Here is a 19,910-nt window from a genome sequence, read left to right on the forward strand (position 1 = left end):
CAACAAAGGCATCCTCGTGTCAGATATGAGTTTGTTACGACTAGATTGAACTGTAGTTAGGACAATCAAGCTCGGTACCGCCCACCCGCGCAAGGTCCTAACCTCTCGGTCCAGTGGCACAGAGGAACATATGCCATTTGGAATGGGCTGTTGGTTGGGCAGGCTCTCGCCATTGGCCATGATGTCCATGCTCAGACCCTTTGGTGTACGAAAGCCTGCAGGCAGCTTCACATACAAAACTGCAAAGACAAAGAAATGTACACCAGATGGTTTAATACATTACAGTGTATTCTTTGCTCTGTAATTGCCTAGACAGCCCCCCATCCATCACTTGCTAACGAGAGAAAGCTAACCCTCCTACATGCTGCCTAAGCAATACTGCTTTGAACATTAGGCTTTTCTTTAAAACATGCACTGCATCACTACTCCATTGTGATAATGTATCCAAGTGCACAGACCAGGCTTCACTTCTATTTAGCAGCAATCTTTTTTTTTAATGCCGTTAATCACTGAAAGAGATTCGCACAAAAAAAAATTCAATTTTTGTGGTCTCGCGTGACACGCTCACAAGTCCAAGAGGAAGAGACCCAATCCTCATGGCGCTCGTCAGATGGCACCACCACAGGAACAGTGGCACCATCTTTCACACGGTGGCAACTACATCGACTCTGGCCTGGCTAGTGTTCCATGGTGAAGCCGGCCTACAGGACACGCAGGAGCCATGCAGTGAAAACAACTCAATAATGTGTATGTCCCCACAAGTTGCAACTAGAGCACAGTGGAAATAATGCCTTTTGGATGGAATGCAGCTATTCGCATACTTGAGGTAGCAAAGAAACAGACATTTGCTAACCCTAATTTCCAGTGCAGCAGGTCCACGCTGCAACCCAGCTGGCTTGCGCACATCGTCAGCACGCACACTAAGACAACAGAGAACTTCAGCCAGACAGAAACACGAAAAGACATCTGGCAATACTGTGTCAGACTTAAAAGTGCTTGGAAGCGAGCTCATTGCTGGGAAGCCATATAAAAACAGCGCTAATTTACACACAGACAAGGAAATACCACAGGGAAGGACAGCGCCTGTCCTCGTGTGTTCTTCCTTTGTCCGTGCATAAATTAGCGCTGTTTGTTAGATGAGTCAAACTAGATTAGGCTTGGTGCAAACACTTCGCAGTGTCTTGTTTTGAAGCAACGTCAAAGTGAACAGCACCGGTGAATGATAAAACAGAAACACCAGTTTCAAAAGTTCAAGCATTCACATAAAACCTCCACAGAATAGCAAAAAGTCAAAGATCTAACAAATAAGGTTGTTTATGTGCAACATCCAGAGATGCATTTGTATGTGCCTTTACTTGGCTATGAGCTGTTTTTTTTTTGTTATTATTTAGATGTGAAGACATGGGCTATGAAAATACAAGTAAACTTGCTCATCAAAGCTAAATTTTAGCTTTCATAAAGTAAATTTGTTCATTCAAATTCAAACTAAGCTAAAATTAAGTAGCATAATATTCAACTGAATATTCCAAAATTCCATACAATTGCACAAGCCTAAAAAAGAATGTGTTGGAACGTTCTTCTGTAGTGTGATAATTTGTAGCAATATGTACAGTAATAGGTAGACCTTGATATCACGAAGTCTCCAAGATCACCAATTTACTCTGTCATATAGAAACATTCTTATACTGAAATATGACCATTTTTGCAAAGTATATAGTCCAAAGAATTGAGCAAGAACAGTACGGCACCGCAAATTTCAATCACAGCTGTACATTGGTATTGCAAGTCGGTTTTATCCCAAAAAACCCCATTTTTATAGAGTTTGTAGCGGTGCAGTGGGTAGCTACCCTATGAATGATTAAAAAGAAGGGACAGTCAGCTGCTTAGAACTTGCTGCAATGGTGCACTCACGAAAAAAACTTCCATTTGCAGCAAAAGCACACTCAGATTCAACTGTTTCTGTTGGAAATTTATCCTCTTATCTGGAGTTCAGAATAGCTTCTTGATTTCAGAATCACAGCTCTCTCAGAACAAGCAGCGGCATCCTTTTTCTCACCGATCGAGATCGTTTAAAAGAGAGCCTTGTTGGCAACATCTAGATCTTGAACGATCAAGATCGTTTACAAGGTAAGGAATAGCTGATTGCATTTCGTCCAGCAACCTCTATGACTACTCACCGACATGACACACACCAACAACAACACCAAATTGGGTGTTGACACAATGCGTGCAAGGCAAGAGATACGAAACTACATCGGATATAGAGCGCGCAATACGATGTGCTAGGGTACTCGCATGCATGCTCTCAATCTTTCCTGTTCTCGAGGAAAGGAGGACAGCACTGAGTCACCAACGCCTGATTCAGGCCCGACAAGGACTGCCTTGAAGCCTGAATAATTGCCAGTCTGAAATACAGTCGAACCCACTGATCATGATCCCAGATATAACGATCTATCAGTTATAATGACCATATTTAGTTATAATTTTCCTGTGCTACCCATTGAAACTGTGTCGAACATTTTTCAAAGCCTCCTACTTTTACAATGAACATTTCAGACACGGTCGCAGTAAAAATACAGCACATACGAAGCGAAAAAGAAAAAGTTAGAACAGGCCTTTAAAAGCGTGAGAGAGGTGCGCGCTCACGCATGCCCCGCTCCAGTTTACTTGGGACTAAGATATCCCAGATCGGCGAGCACTGCAAGCAGATTTCGGACGCTGCGAGCGAGGTCACTCACTTTTCAAATGTTTTTTCAGTGGCAGAATGGCAGCGAGGAAAACTTTCATGCGGCAACCTTTTCTGACGTCGTTCTCGGCAGCGACGAGTGCCTACGATGAACCAAACAATGACTTGGAACGCATGAAGCCATAAACGCGAGAAGCGATAACCACGATAACTTTTTGTCGCACAAAAAGTTCACTGCGCCCCTCAACTCGCCGACGCCACAATGTGCCGCGAAGGGTATTCCGTCTTTTTGGTATCAGAAGAGACCGGTCAATCAATGATTACGGCTTCCGCGCGATTGTGCCGATGCCTTCACGGATAAGCATGAGAAAAGCGCGAAGGCGAGGTGGCGGCCATCGATGGATGAGCCATTATGACTTATTGCCAACAACCTTATCATAGTCACCTGCAGCTATCTGTTCGGATGTGCGTGTGGCGTAAACTGTGCAAATTGACGGCGGTACAAGCGCACCATGGTGCCGTTTGCAAGTTCACCGCCGTCGCGTCGTGCGAGACCGCTTCAGTGCACGTCACTTTGTAGAAATGATAGTAGCTCCCTGGTGTTGAGCGGCGTGGGCACCGAGAAACGTCGATGCATTGACAGCGAGCGTATACTGCACGTTTTATTAGGCAATAGCCCAAGTGTGCCGCACCTCATTGTGCAGGACCGTGCGAAGACATAGGGTGCGCATTGCTTGCAAAATGCTTGTCTTCGCCGCGTTGAATGAATGAATAAAATCACGTTTATTCCACATTGAAATTCACTGAGGTCACTATGGTGGAATCACCACGTTGGATGAACAGGCTCCTCGCCGCACCCGTGCACAGTCCTATTGAAGCAGGCACGAAGAATGCACAAACGTGCGCATAAAGCAGCCCGCCTGTGACGGCGTGAGTGGAGTAGGCCACAAGCTGCATGCAACTAGCCAGGGACTTGGTGGTACCACGCTTCAGTGAAACGTAGGGATGGGCGAATATTCGGACGTTTCGAATATTCGAACGAATATTAAAGTATTTGAATTCGCTTCGATACAAATTTAGATTATTCAAAATGAACGAATTGTCTGTTTGCTGTGCCGTGAAACCACCCATCCACGGGAAATCTGCACTGGTTTAAAAGCATGTTATATGGGCTTATATGCGCTAAGTCTAGTAATTTTTAAATTGTAATGCATTGTACCGCTTGTAACTTGCACCCTACTGCTATTCAAATTTTTATACTATTCAAGGTCTCTTTCACTTCATTTCAAACCAAAAAAGTGACATTCACTCATACCTAGTTCCAATTCTTAAGAATACTGTGCAAGGGTCGTGACGAAAATGCTCATCTTTCTTAATATGGGGTGAGTACTATTCGAACTATTTGATTCGAAATCATTCGACCAAATCACTATTCGCTTCGGATTCGCTTCGAACTTCAAAGTTACTATTCGCCCATCCCTAGTGAAACGGTGTTAATTAATTGCAAAGGTGGTTTAATTCACTCGTGAGCACGCAAGGGGCATTGCTTCATGACGCGAAAAGGCTTAACTTGTCACCGGAGGGGTTGTTACAACATTTTAATAAAAATGCACAGAAAAAAAAAATGCCTCGGTCGCTAAGTGCCTGTTTTTAAGGGTGAGTTCTTATACAATAAACTACTGATATACAACCACTTCTTGCGGCACTTTCGAATTCGTTATAAACGGGTTTGACTGTATCAGATTCTAGAAATTTTATTTCACAAGGCCGAGAAAGCTGCACTCACATATGCTCGCCTGTATTGTTAGTCCACAGTCTACTGTTTCGCCCTTGTATTTAACATCTGAAAATTTTTTTCATGGAAGTCATTCATTATCTACGTTATCTGAAACAAGCCTTTCTTTTATGAGGGGCAAAATTTTCTTCAAGGTGATCATTAGAAAGTATGTCGAGAAAGGCTTTTCAGATAAAGAGCACACGGGTGAAAAACAATGTGAGGCTCTATGCATTTTGAAATCTAAGGACATGAGACTCCCATTTCTCCTTTTCCAGCTCTTGCATTGCAGTGCTGAGGTTGGCATAGCTGCACAGTAGTGCAAAAAATGGCACCAGTGCTCCTGTAGTGTCGCCACCCGACGGCACAGTGATTTGGGTGCAAGGAGAACTAAGTTTCTCTTCTTTGGTTCGGGAATGACTTGGCACACTCAACAAGGCACACCACAGGACTGCCCCATGGATGCCTTCCCATTCCCTCGAATGCACCTTTATTCACAATATCCCGCCCCCAAAAGACGTAGGTGTGGGTTTCTGGCAATGCAAACATCACACACTCAATATCCTCACAGAGAGAGCTAAACTTGATTGATTCGCCTACCTGTTCCATCAGCATGCTACATTGGTAAATTGGCTAGCTAGCTTAATGAAAAGAAGGCACAATAAATGCCCTTCTTGCGCGTTTACACTGCCAGGTAGAGTGTCCTTTGTTCCTTGACCACTTGAGACCCTCAGATTAACAAGGTGACATATGATATTGCAATCAGTGCCACGGCTTTCAGCTCCGTGCCAGAATTACGTTAATGCACTAAAGCTAGGCACTATTCTGCCAGTATCAGCCACATCAAGAGGACTAGTACCTTTGGCTTTCTTGTGGTCACGCACGCAGTTGACTACACTGGCGTCTTCTGTCTCTGGTCCGGAATCCTCGTCCGCCTCCAAGCTGACCGCGCTTCCCGGAATGTCAGTCTGTCAGCACAGCCACAACAGAGAGGGTGTGCAACAACGAAAAGAAAGAAGCAAGGGCACCGCACAGTGGTCAAAGCTCATCACCTGCGTGCAAAGATTTGAAACAAAAGAGGGGGCATGTAACTAATAGTGCAGAGCCACCAGCAGTAACGCTGCTTTACCCTGCAGTGAGGAGAGAATAAAAAACAAAGTGCCTGCCTTTAATATTGATGATAACAACACAGCGTCCTCCCATTGAATGTTCCCACATTCAAAAGATACTGAGATAGCATGGTTTGCTGCAGCTCCTAAGATTCTTGAAAATTTACCGGTACACGCATGTTACTATAACAGCACTAAGATGCTCACTGGTTTCACAATAAACATAGCTTAAGAATACGCACATTTTCGGACTTATATGCCGCTCTGTTAACAATACGGTATAACCCATTGTATTTCCTAACAACAAAGCTTCAAAATGAATTAATGAGTACATTTATTGCTAGCAATGTGGAAGAATCTACTCCCTTTTCACACAAAGGAGCTTAGAATTGAAAGTATCATTGTATTTGTACATTTCTCATGGCAGGAGATACCTAGCTTGAAACTTCATAGTGGTCAGCAGGCATGTGTTTCGCACCAATGTACAGAATACAGAAACTACAACATTGTGGGAATGCCACACTTGCAAATTATAGCTGAAATTACCAAAGACTTCTCGTGAATAAAATCTGCAAAGTACCCCAGGTATTTTAACAGGAACCGAGCGTCACTGAGTCAGGGATGCAACAGCCGAAACAGGATTTGGAGCAACTTTTGGAGCAGCAAAATGTTGCTTTTGGAGCAGGTTACGAAAAAAAAAAAACCTGAATTTTTTAGCCTGAAATCCCAAATTTGGAGCAGTATAACAAAAAAGGCTTATTTTTAAAAAAGAAAACAAAAATATGTAAAAATCATTCAACATCAGCTAATTCGTGCACAGTGCACGTGAACACTGCTATTTCAATAAAAGCACTGTGTTGAGCCACCCCACAGTGAGAACAATGACTAAGTCCACATTAGCATTTGCAGAATATGTCAAATAATTCGACAGGCAGTGGAAATGCTAATGTGGACCCACGAACCTGGCAGCCTGGAAATTTGGGAGATTCGTAAAGCAGGAGCAAGTGGGGGTAGCGAAAAAAGAAAACTGGCATACGCTTTTGTCTATTGTTTCTCAAGGCCGCAGAAACGCCATACACAGCAGCTCCAAATGATTGCCAATAATTTTTTAGACGTCAGCAATCGTACTAGTACTCGTAATTACACGGCGCGTGCACGAATGAGTGATCAAGGAACGAAACGTGCTGTGTCCCTGACAGCTAGTACTAATAGCCCCTTCTAAATCTCAGTATGCTTTTCCACAGGACACCAGTGTACTGCAGCAAAAGTGGCTTAAAAAGCGTTCTGCATGCAATAAAACAAGCATCAGGAAATTTGAGAACTACTGTCCTTTTCTATTGCAATAACAACTATATGGACACTCTCGACAAGTTTTTGCCGTCATCTCCCGTATAAAGTCCAAATTGATAACATATCCCTGTGCATAGTATGTTCTACCTGATGTTATCTTTCTGTTGCTTCGACGTGTGCCTACAAAAAGGCCCTGCGTTCGAAGTAATAAATCAGTTGCGAGTGCAGCGCTATGTGTGTGTGTCCTTCCTAAATGTCCGGTCTTTTTTGCGCTGGTAAATCTATCTTAATCATGAACCAACTCGCCCAAGCAGCCATTTTAGCTATGTGCTACCGCGGGTAAAAGCACGCGAATGCGGTCGACGAATGCGACCGAAGCAGATATCAAACGAGCCAGCCCATCTCCGTCACTCGGAGGGCACATGCGATAACACTGCTCCGCTCGGGAAGCCTGCCATCGAAGCATAGAGGAAACGCCCCGCCCGTCTTGAACGAGCATGAAAAGACGCGAGAGGGGGGCGGGGCTGTCGCTCGAGTAGCAACTTTGAACTTTGATTCTAAGGTCGCGATCACTGGCGCGCGCGCTATCTCAGCAGCCATCAGCGGGCGGCTCGTATATCCTGCTAGGTGCAGCACTCTCAATGCGAAGACACTGTGCAGAAAGAGCATCTTTCCCTGGAGCGGCCATATTCTCTTACACCGTTTTGTAGAGTTACGCGAGATTGAATACAAAAGAGTTCGCTGCCAGCCTCACTTCGTATAACATTAGAATTTGTTGCTATCGCATTCATTGCTTCGTCCTTACGGTGGAAGTGACTTTTTTTTCACAAGGTGTTAGGGTTAGGGTCTGCACGTCTGTATTGGATGACGATGCCCAAGCTGCAGATGACCAACGCGGCCTCCATTCCTTGCTCAAATTTGCGCAACTGAGAAAATTTTAAGCTGATCGGGCATTTTGGCGCAGTGTGGCGCAATTTTAACCAATTTCACGGTTTTGGCTCAGCTTGGCACAAAAATAAGGAATTGTATCAAATTGGCACAATTGGCGCAGCTGTTGCATCCCTGCTGAGTCAATATTGTCACGTGGTCGTGACGTCGACGAAGGCAGCAGCCAGCACGTCGAGATGAAACTCTTTATTAGGCCGAACTTGTGGCCGAGAAACTGAAAGCTACAGCAATACACCGATAGCGGCGAACAGAGCGTTGACCGTCCATCAACTGACAAGCGGTGAAGCACGTCAGTATTTATACATGTGCCGTCGAATATTCCAGCGTTATCGCTGGTTGTCGCGCAAGTTCTAGAATAAGCTCGAGTGTTCGCGTCTTGCGCGCAATCTTAACAAAATGATCTACAATAATCGCGAAGCATCTCGAACAATGAGGTGCGGTTTGCGCTGAGCGTTGCTGACAGTCTTTGAGGGCGAAAAACGAATAAAGCAAAAGTGATAATAAGAAATGCCCGTGGCAATATTTAATGAAATTAAGATGCAATATACACAGACTTAACCTAAAATAGCACCGTAAACAAAGTTCACAACCTTTTGAAGGATACCACAAGTAAATCTCAAAACTTAAAGGTACACTGAAGCAGTTTTCAATTCTCGAGTTTATTAGTAATTCGGAATCTTATGTAGACCTTTTTTGCGATATTTAATTAAACGACGACGTTAGAAATGGGTGAACATTGGCCATGGGAACACCCTTGGCGTACTCGGAGCATAGGAGGGGATGGCAGAGAGAGAAACGTGGAGAAGTAACATCATCGAGAGACGCGCAAGGTCGCATTGGTTTGCGCCTTTACCTGCTGCCAAGGAAAGCGTCAGCAGAGGCGTTTGCAAAGACTTGCTTACGGCTGCACCATCCTATTCTCTCAATTCGAAATTCTTGCGATGCCGAACTTCACCAGTAGCGCTTCTACGGGCTTTGCAACAGCCTACGCGCCGTGTTAAGCGGGCTCACCATGTTGAGTTCTGCGCGGCATCTGGCTGCAATAGCACGTACGGTCACGATGAGGTCGCATTTCGCAAACTTTCTCAAGATCAGAAGATGGCTGTAAAGTTGGTCACTGCTATTCAGAGCAAAATTTTCATACCAAAAGCAAGTGTGCTATGCCTGTCTCAAGTGCAGTCACTACGCTTGACTATTAATCTGCACAACTGAACCGCGACGCACTCCCTTCTGTATTTTCGCACAACAGGAGGATCTTGCTGCCACTCATACTTGCCTTCATGAAAAGAAAAACTGAGGAAATGCCTTCGTTCAGCAGTTTTGCATGGGGGTGCGTAGAGAGTTTCAGCGGGGCCCGCGACAGTGTAGCTCACAGGGCCGCCTCACTTCTGAGAACACTGTTCATTACGTCCAGGCATTACGATGAACAGTTACTGATACTGTACGCGTATTATTCGCAATGCTCACTTGTCTCTATTTGCCAGTGTCCGTAATTTCCTCCGTGTCACTGGAGAGCCAGTAATATTGCTGCTTCGCGGTGGGCCTTCAGCGCTCTCACTATTTTGCTCCTGTCACTTGGCAGCACCCAGGGTGATGTCACGAAGCTTTGACCAATCGTAGCAGCGGAGAGAGTCGCGTTTTTGCCAAAATGCAATTGTCCACGCTAGTTTATCCAAATTTTTGACGTCATTTTCGAGCTTGCCGCACAATATTCTACAACCTGACACCAAAACCTCATTTTTTTCAGAAAAGTGCTTCGGTGTCCCTTTAAGCGGAGACGTAGCAATGAAAACTATTTTTGTTATTTATGGGGATAAAGTGATGAATTTTGGCATGCAGATGTGATTTGTTATGCTGATATCATAATTGAAATCAATTTAGAAATACCTTTTGTAGTTTTTGAGTTACAACATTTGATAAGCCCTCATTGTAATCCAAAAATTAATTAATGGATTAGACATAAGTTCGTCAAGATTTTTGCATAAGAATATTCACAAAGGCCCATTCTGTGCCGTAAAGCTTTTCGTTTATTTTTTTAATATTCAAATAAGCACACAAAATACTTTTGAAACGGCCTGTACATATTGTCTTACTAACAACTCTTACAAAAAGCCAATTAAAGCCAATTATAAAAATCTGTGTGATGTGCAGATAAATATGGACAGCTTTACAGTACAATGCAGTTTAATTTATACTTGCAATAAGTTAACTAGGTCTCAGCCGACATTGTCAAAATCCCAGTCATGGTATGTCGGCATGGCAATCTCAAGGTGATGCCACCATCTGCTTTTGCATTTTTTCCATTATTTCTGGCATGTCAAGTATCTTGTCACAGTAAGAGTGGCTTCTCTGGTGCTGTAACTATTTATGTATAAAGTGTTAAGTTTGGCCTTGAAGTTCGCCATGACAGACGCCACTGTGCATTGAGCTGACGGCTGGAAAGCTTTTCCAGCGGGATTGGCACTTGGATGGCGGCACTGAGCCCCACATTTTCCTGGAACGTGTTTGTACACCTGTGGTCAAGTGAGCGAGACAGCCTGTCGTCTTGGCGTTAAACAGAAGCCCAACGGACACCCCTTCCTGCACAGCGTCGTTGGACGTGAGACGGAGCCGCTGGAAAGGTTCCCATCGCTTCAGGGCCTGTCTTCACCTGAACACAAACGTAAGCGTTTTCAGCTCTTCGAGACAGTGGCCATCATGAAAGGTCTCCTTCGAAGTCAACGATCGACCCGACTCGAACCCCCACTCAATCTCGTCACCAGGAGTTCTCTGAATCAAGTCGCTGAAGCGTGGGGGTTGTACGTCGTCAGTGTGTGGAGCATTACTGGCCTCCATGGGACATCTTGACTATGCTCCCCATCGGATGTATCAAGTGGCCCACTTCACCCTTTCCGGTGGGTGGAGCACTGAGACGGCAAAACACCGGATTGGCGGGAACTGCTGTCACTTCTTCCCAAGTGTTTCAGTGCTAGCGGACACAGGGCTATAATAGCTGAAGACTGTACAAAAATACGGAGTAAAATGATTCCTCTTGTAAACAAGCCTATGGCCTTTTAAGACCGCATTCTCCTCACTGGAAAACGTCTGCTATGTGGACGACAGTGGGGGCCAGCTACCGATCATGTCCTTACAACAGGTAGCCCCAAATGTGATGTGGTCCCCTGGCTCTACTATGGGAGGAGACAAGGACAATTGCAAATGCTAGTTGAGGCAAAGGTAGGGAATGTCTCTCTCGGCAGTGACGCTTGCCTCCTGGCCGCATGGCAACAAGATGGTTCAATTTTTTTCAACTTCTCCAATGAAGAACCAATTTGAAAAATTCTTTAGGTAAAACACTATCTACAACTTCCAGTGGTCATTGGTCAAGAAAATGTTTTTAAAAGCATCCATAGTGAAGCCTAGCTCGTCACCCCATGCTGTTACTATATCTGGATTCTATTACAGTGAAACCTCGTTAATACGTACCTGCCGGGAACGCGGCATAACTACGCACTAAACGGTAGTACGCATTAAACACCAAGTACAAATTTGCATCTCCTAGCGTACCTTCGCCGCCAGCAAACAAATAGAGTGCCACAGCAAATATTGCCGAAAATACCCACCGCAAAGCCTATTCTTTCTTTGCGCCAAAGTGGAGAAAAGATCCTGGCACACTCGCACGACCGCCCGATAGCGCGCGTAGTGGCGACGCCGAAGAGCATTTCGAACTATTGCAGGGTCTGGGATACGCGGTCAACGCAGTGACCGACATAGCGACAGAACGGACAGGTCTGCTTTCCGCGGTATATGTGCATGCGTCTAACCGCGATCTGCTACTAAAACGAAAACTGACACAGTTCTAGTGAAACGCGGTACGGCCGCGTGGAGCCGATCGTCTCCCGGCTAGTTGCGTGCAGCGCGCCGCTACTCGGCTCACGCCGTCACTACCGGGCCGCTGCTGTGCCGCACGCGCGCATTTATCGTGGGAATGCTGTTCGTACCCACGTCGCTCCAGATCGTGCAAAGATGCTGCGAGAGCTGTGGTTAACGCAGCGATGAGACGGTTCATGCAAGCGATGCGCACTCCGCGATGCTCTAGCGGTCCTGGCAGCGGACGGAGGCGGTTGGGTGGTCGCCTGTAAAAGGTGCCGTATGGTTACACCCGCGTACGCTTGCTGTACGTACACGTGCGTTTAGTGTGATAGCGTCAATGCAGAGAGGTTTACGAGGAGACACAGCGACCGCAACGTTAATCGCAACAGCGATGTGCTTCGCTTCTACAAAGCGGTGCGCGCTGAGACGGCCTTAGTAGCGGTGTGAGTCGAGCTAGTTGGTACATGGCTGAAGTTCTTCGTCCCTGCTCGAGCATTTGTGCCATTAATTCAACTTCAGCCTTGAAGACGGCCGCGCACAACGAAGCGGCAGCGATCGGCGGCCCAGCGTGTTCACGTTGTCGCCTAATAAAAGCGTGCAGTAGGCTTAAAAAGTAGCGCTGCGCCGCACGCGTGCCCGAGCAGATAGCTGAAGATACTTATTGTGATAAGGCTGTCGGCGATAAGTCATGTCGGCGCGTTCGTCGGTGGCCGCCACCTCGCCTTCGTTCTTTCCCGATGCTTACCCGCAAAGGCGTCGCCGCAGTTGCGCGGAAGTCGGAATCGGGGATCGACTGATCTGCGCACTTCTCGAAAAGGCGGAAGACCTTTGGCGGCACATTCTGGCGTCGGGAAGTTTAGCGGCGCAGTAAAATTTTATGGCACAAAAAAATTATCGCGGTACGCAGGGTACGCACTAACCGGTAGGCATAGGGCGAACCACTACGGCTTAAGCGGTCAGCGAATGCATTGGGCTCTATGGGACTCGGTCGGGGATTCGTCGCAACTACGTTTTAACCGTTAGTACGTTTAAAGCGGGTACGTATTAACGAGGTTCGACTGTACTGAGGTGCACCTTGTTGTTTTAAAGAAACAAACTGTCACCAAAGGGGCAGCATTTAGCCAGATGGCTGACAGTCGGTGGTCTGCAAGAGAGTGGATAAGCACAAAAAGCTGAATAGAATGAGGGTGAAACAAAAATGATGAGTGATCAGTTGGAAGTCCATGCTTGTGTTCACTTTGTCTCTTTCCTTGTGTGCCTTTTCTGCTGTCCACTCGCTAGGGGAGAGCACCAAAAGTGATGCTTTCTTGATCAACAATACTAAAGCACTAACGAGATACTTTTCTGCACAATGTGCAAGTTCACCTGAACATCATACACTTGTAAGCTACAAAAGAGTTTCCCGTTTTAGTACGCACTACAGAGGTAAACCGTACTTGGAAACATTTTTGCCTTATTTTGACCAGTTTGACCTCGATTAGAAACTCATTAGATACCTTGCAGATGTTAGTGCAGTTAGGCCTAATCGACCATTGTTAAACAGAACAATGGAAGCTGCAGTGACCACCCAATTATAGGATGTGAAATATAAGGGAGCGGCAAGGCAAATAACGATGACTGCCATCACTCACACTGCCACCCAGAGTGACCTTTCAACAAAAGCTGTGAAGTGCCAGTGTTTCGTACGCTCTCAAGTATTCGACTGCTTTTCCTCGAAGTTCCAGTAGTGTACTGATTGGATTAACAGTAAGCCACACCCCTAAACAGCTTAAGCCATTCTCCCAGGTTTCCAATCCAAGTGAGAAGGCTAAGCTAAATAACCAGCATGGAATAGTTGACTCATTTAACTGGTTCTGTGTATATTGGATTGGAGGAAGTCACACATCATGACCAAGGAAAGGAGTGCACCAACCTTGAGACCAAAGACACTTGCTGCTCCAAACACGCGGTAGAAGAGAGCCTCTGGTCCCCTGGAGTGAGCATGCAGCATCGCATTCAGGCAGGCCAAGGCGGCTGGGCTGCTGAGTAAGCACACAAACACTATCAAAGGCTGTTCTTTATGACCATAGCCTCATGTACCTAGCAGGCAACAATCAATTGTTCCTTGAAACTACAGCACTAACCCGTTCAACATCAACAAAAACATGCAGCAACAGAACTGAATTAGAATCCTGCATATTAGACAAAGTTTGATTGTGTACACAAATGTGGATTATTAAAGGGAGACTAAAGGCAAACATTAAGTCGGCATGGATTGTTGAACTAGCATGCCAGAAACCTTGTAGTACTTGTTTTGTGCCAAGGAAATGCTTAGTTTTTAAAGAAAATAATGTTTTAGTGGTCCGTGTATTGTTAGCGAAATTCAAACCACCCGCCTCTGAGAACGGCCGTGTGATTTCATTTGAAAGAAGGCCTCTCCCATATCACATATACGGGTCATTTCTGAAGGGGATTTGGCGTCAAGGTTCGAGAAACATATCAATACTGGCTCCAGAATGACTAAAATCAGGACACCGATTCTGAAGCAGAGCTTTTGTTCCACGGTTACTTATATTTTAAACGCATGATGACCGCATGAGATGCCTCACGAAAGAAATGCTTGATACCATTCATGTCTGTGTAGCCCATGAAAATAAAGTATGGGACGAAGTCAATCATGTGCGGGCCAAGTCGCTAGCAAAAGGTACGAGGGCCGCATGTTTGAGACCCCTGGTCTAAAACAAGAAGAGATGATGCTATATGACAACACAATAATGTCACAGCGAACACACATATCTTGTAACTCTTTCACCAACACATTTGGTGTGTACTGACAAATTTTTTAGATCAGAGTTCTTATAACAAATGCCTTAAAGTGATTGTAACACACTAAAAAGATAAGTATTTTTAGTGTTTTCTATCATGAGTTTCTTTTAGCATGTACAACAGATGGTCTAAAAACACAACCCTCACAACAGCTCCCTCAAGGTAGTGCAAGTGGATCTCAAAGATCATGCTTAGCTGGGGAAACAGAGCGCAAGAGAGGACTAGGACAAAGGAACACAGTACACTGGTCAGCGCTCGTCCAGTGTACTGTGTTCCTTCGTCCTCTTTTGCGCTGTGTTTCCCCATGTAAGTATGTACCAACTTGCCCAAATCAAAGTCTTGCTCAAAGATCATGCTTTTGTGTACTGATGGTACCATAAATGCATCATAATCGCAACGTTTTGGACATTATTGATTATAGCTGTGCCTGAAGGGTTCGTACAATGCCTGCCCAGTTCCAATAAAATGCACTGGAACCAGTGCTTCGTTCAGGCAATGCTACCTCCTCAGGAGGCGTACACTTGTCATTGCTAGAACACTGGTGACACTTCTGCATTCACCTCTATGCGCAGTGGTGATGTGTGCCAAAAGTTCAAGTCACCTCATTGTCTGTAGATATGAAAAATAGATGCCTTCCACTCATGGCACTGTAGGGTAAGCGTTATAGAAGTACTCAACACACATGAGGAATTTCTACTTTTCTGAATTAGGCCTTGTTCCACCATTCTGTGGGAAAATTTCCCACGTGCAGGCAGCTATATCTAAGCACACCGAAGCAACAGTAAAAACAAGCTCTAAATTGGTTTAAACTAGTAGTCCAAAAAATAAAATTATTAAGACTGGAATTTTGCATTCTGCAAGCAAAATGCAACATCAATGATGTTGGCTAACACGAACAAGTTACACATACACAAACACCCAAGTAAGTAAGTGGGAAAGCGACTGCTGCCATAGCTTGGTTGTCAGAGCATCTGATGCATAACGCAAGGTATGTAGGTTCGCTACCTTCCACTGGCAAGTGGTTTTTGTCCACATTAATTTCTCTTTACTTTGTAGTTACTACACATTCATCAAATACTACAAATAATGCTCCTTATGCTTCCCTTGGCTCCATTATCTGTTTGCCGGCTTCATATGGTGCTGTCTAACAAAAAGCGGGCCCCTTGAGCCATTTCCCTTTTTTCATCCATTGAAGGGACTGAAAACCAGTTCTTGTGGTACCTGTTCTCTTTAGTGCAACAGACAGCTTACCGGTCAGAGTGTCTAATCATCGAGTGGGAACACAGAAAATGTCGAGAAACATCTTTTATCAGAATTTTTTTTTAATCTGCAGTGCTGAGTCATACACACAACACATGCTCGAGCCTAAGTTAACATGACATTCCATGACACAGTGGTGCTGTTACACACCAGAAGCATGTCTCCTCACAGAGAGCCCCAGATGGATTCTGTGGATTCCTCATTATGACTTCCATCTAAAGTTCCTCATTTGTAGATTTCCTTGGCCCCAAAGTGAGCTTTCATCTGACTGTGTCCGCACATTCACACTTCTGACTATGGATTATAAAAGGCCTTCCCCTTGCTAATGAGTCAACTAGTTTGTGAAAGTAAAACACTGGAGCTGTTATTTTCTATGGGATGACTGCATATGACATCGTGGAGGTAAATTTTGTGTACAACTTGCTGTTTTCATAGGGCTACACACAAAGCCAAACGGGTGTCTTTCTGCCACACAATAATAATTGTCGTCTGGCTTGCTTGTGTTTCCTTTCTCGAAAGCTGTGCGCTCACTATGTTTTTGAGGAGCGCTATGTCATGCTGATAGCGTGCACACCATTAGTGACCAGGAAGTACCGGGCGTGTGGCAATAATGCAAGGAAAGCTTGCACGATAGATAATGATTATTGTTGCATAGCGAAAGATGCCCCAAATACGCCCTCTGCGGCTTAGAGTGTACCTTTGCCTCACTAAAATGATGCCATGCCATGATCCTTTTCCCAACAGCAGAGTGCAAGAGGTTTGTCGGGTCTTTGGGTGCAGGCGATAGTAGCGTCTGCTGGAGCAGTAATCAGACTACTCTGCCTTCTGTGCCGCAGTAGTTCATTTCCTTTCTCCCGAGTTCTGTTTTGCACCTAAGACAGCACTTCTAGTCACATTATTCATTACTGCACACCCCTTCGCATCATGAGCTGGCCTATACAACCCCATACCTACCAAGCTTTGTTATTTGTGGGTGCAGTGTGTGACCATAGTAGATTATTGTTTATGGGGTTTTACGTGCCAAAACCACAATATGATTATGCAGAACACCATAGTGGGGGAGACTACGGATTAATTTTGACCACCTGGGGTTCCTCAAAATGCACCTAAATCTAAGTACACGGGTGTTTTTGTGTTATGACTCCACTCAAAATGCCATGGTCAGGAATAGAACCCGTGTCCATAAGCTTGGCTGCACGACACCTTACCTACTGAGCTACCACAACGGGTGACCATAGCATTCTCCTCCCCGGTAGACCACTTGCAACCTCCTCTACGTGCCCGTTTCCTCAGAGCTACTTTCCAGACATGCATGGGGACAGCAACGCAGTGCCCAGGAAACTTTCATGCAAACTTTCGTGAGAGTTTTGAATTCCTTACCTGTTGCTGACTGAAGCTTGAGAAATACAGAACTGGGTTAGCCTATGAAGAGGCTAGCAATTCAGCAAATATGCATCTTGCTCCCAAGCGGTCTAATGCAACAGGTTGGTATAGTATCACAGAACAACATCTAAGAGCCGTGACGGGAAACAAACACTGTGCAAGCACGTTTATTTATGCAAGTGTGCCAGCTCACACACCTAGTTTTCATGATGACTTAGTATAACATTCAAACAAGTAAAAGAAAAAGAAGTTATCTAAAATGAGCACACTTAGATACTTTTGCTTCTATTAAGAACATACTGATACTTCTTTTCGGCACTCTAGAACTCATCCTGTGATACAAGAATATGCAAGCTGCTTCCAGAAATTGATACATTAAAAGCACTTATCGTATCCGTTCCTCCTTATGGCAGGCGACCGTTTGGTACTGACCCTACATGATTAGCACTCTTTTCTTTTTTAAACTAATTTAGGTATGCTTTTTTTTTTTCTGCCTTTATTTAAGTAGGCAAAATGGAGCTTAGCACATCACCCAAGCCAACAAGAACTCAAAAAGCTAGCGGCAATAAAGCTTGGGAGGATTCGCAAGCTTCATGCTTCGAGTGTGGGCCAAATCGGAATGCCCAACACGTGCGCAAATGACAACACACAATACCAAAACAGTCATCCGAGGTCGGTTTCTTACGTGTTTTTATTTCTTTATTGGTTCACGTTGGTTACTATTATGCTTTCAGCCGACAAGCCCGACGAGATTTTAAGCTCATGCACGGCTTTTTTTTTTCTTTATTTCGATGGAATCAGCAGATCACTCTCACCTCGCATCCTTTAGCCCTCGGGTGCAGATTTCAGAGAAGATCTCCTTGTGAGACATCGGAGTCTGGGGGTGTAGCTCCAACACCTACGCAAATATGAGCCGACGTTGCGGTCTTTTAGCAGCATGTGAGAGTGATATTTCGCTGGTGTTATCCCCTCAGGGACATGTCAACTGCTCTAGCATTCGACTGACTCTTCCACGCGTGTCACATTTTAGCCTTCTGGCGCCCCGGAGGACCGTCGAGTTGTCCGGTTGTGACAGATTACACAACTCGCCGGTGAAACACTTTGAGAAGTGACAGCAATAGCAAGCCATGCGCCACCCATGCCCCCGGAACAGATCTCAGCTGTCGTGCAATTTTGCGGAAGCCCCAGACTGGCTTCATAAGGTTATCAGCCTCTGTGGTCGTCCGAACATGCACAGCCGATCCGCGCCGTGGCACTGCCCGAGATAGCACAGTAGCTGTACCGATGCACTTTGGTGAAGTTTGGAAAGTCAGAAAACAGCGATGCGGGAACGCGCCGAGAGCGACTGACGTGATTAGATTCGCAAGACCAGTTGAAACGAGCCCTGACAACTCGAGCAGCCGACTAGGCCTAACGGGAAATCACTCACAATTCGTGCCGCTTCGGTCCATGCCCGGATTTTTTTCTTCTTGACTGGTCTGTCTCTCACGGGCTCTTGCTGCATAGCGCTCCAGCACTACGGCCACACGCGAGAATTGGACGCTACTGCTTCCGCACGGCTTGATTAGTGCGATAACGTAAACATCGCCATGTTCAGATGTGGACAACAAAGTCACGTGACATCCGCTTTGCCGCAGACCCTCTCCTAGCCGAAGAGCCTGTGTCGTCAGGTTCGAATCGATGAAACGGGAGTTGCATCCAAATGCCGTGTGCGGAGTTGTTTGAGCACTGCTACCAAACCAACCAAACACTCACCAAAAAAATTGCGTATAGGTCTACCATTTTTGTTCCAAAGCTTCGAGGTAAAATTGCTCATTGATCGCAGGAGCGAAGCTACGCGGTGAAAGCGTATCTTCCTCGTGCGCTGGCGTGTTGATGCCACCGCTCAGCTGCACATTGCAACTGGCAGAGCGGGACCACGGCCTCCGTGACTTCGCGCGCGTTAGGTATCTCGGAAGACACGGCGGAATGCGGACATCGCCGCAGTAGGCAGCGGTGCCTCGGAACATTTGACGTCATGCTGTACCACGTGATCGCGCTTTGCGAGTAGCGGCGGTTAAAGGTGAATTTGTTGTTTAGTTGGTTGAACACCTTGCAGCAGAATGTCACGCTCAGGCGCTTCCTCTGCTTCGTCTTCGTTTTTACCGCGCTGTTTCCTAATTCAACTCTTATAGGCCTCGTGAGCTGGTATGGTGGCGCTACTGCTCTCGCCCTCTATCGGGCTAGCGGCGCATTGTTAGGATTGTCGCCTACGGGCCCGACTGCATGTTTCAAGGCGGCGGCTGCGGTTGCGGCGGCTGCTGTTCTCCAAGAACGGCCGCCGTAGTTCTTTTTTTTTTTCTGTCTGCGTGTGTAAATACGCTGTGCTAACTTATCTTTATTTATGTTTTTCTTCCTGTCTGAAAAACCTCTCAAACTACAGCCGTTTAAAGCTGCCGAAAAACCAGCATGCAGCGACTCTTGTTAACGTAAGCATTCAAAAAAACTTCGTCCCCTATTCGCCTCAAGCCATTCGATGAAGACAAGCCCCTCTCAGTCATTCTTTTCGCTGAAAACCGAACTGCGAGCCCTACCAACAAAAAAAAAAAAGAAAAAGCCGACAAAAGACAGCTGTTTGCGCCGGAAACAAGTTCTTTTCCGTCTCTTGGACACCGTCTCTTGGGAACAGTAGACCTCCCACGCCCCCCACCCACACACAACACCACACACACACACACACACACACACACACACACACACACACACACACACACACACACACACCACACACACACAAACAAACACGCTCACAACGCACGCACAC

General features: G+C 45.7%; 1 protein-coding gene across 1 annotated transcript; it reads right to left on the reverse strand.

Annotated features, from left to right (window-relative positions):
* Nucleotides 1-85: 85 nt before the first annotated feature.
* On the reverse strand, nucleotides 86-18,744 carry LOC119376018 (putative Polycomb group protein ASXL2; the record flags this gene model as incomplete). The annotated part of the gene is made up of 5 exons (XM_049411354.1): nucleotides 18,537-18,744; nucleotides 17,923-18,005; nucleotides 13,572-13,680; nucleotides 5,320-5,428; nucleotides 86-239 (listed from the first exon to the last, which is right to left on the reverse strand). Coding segments are annotated over exons 1-5 (530 nt in total), but the record flags the coding sequence as incomplete, so codon positions are not given.
* Nucleotides 18,745-19,910: the final 1,166 nt, after the last annotated feature.

Source organism: Rhipicephalus sanguineus, unplaced genomic scaffold, assembly GCF_013339695.2.
Source record: "Rhipicephalus sanguineus isolate Rsan-2018 unplaced genomic scaffold, BIME_Rsan_1.4 Seq10676, whole genome shotgun sequence".
Classification (NCBI taxonomy): domain Eukaryota; kingdom Metazoa; phylum Arthropoda; class Arachnida; order Ixodida; family Ixodidae; genus Rhipicephalus; species Rhipicephalus sanguineus.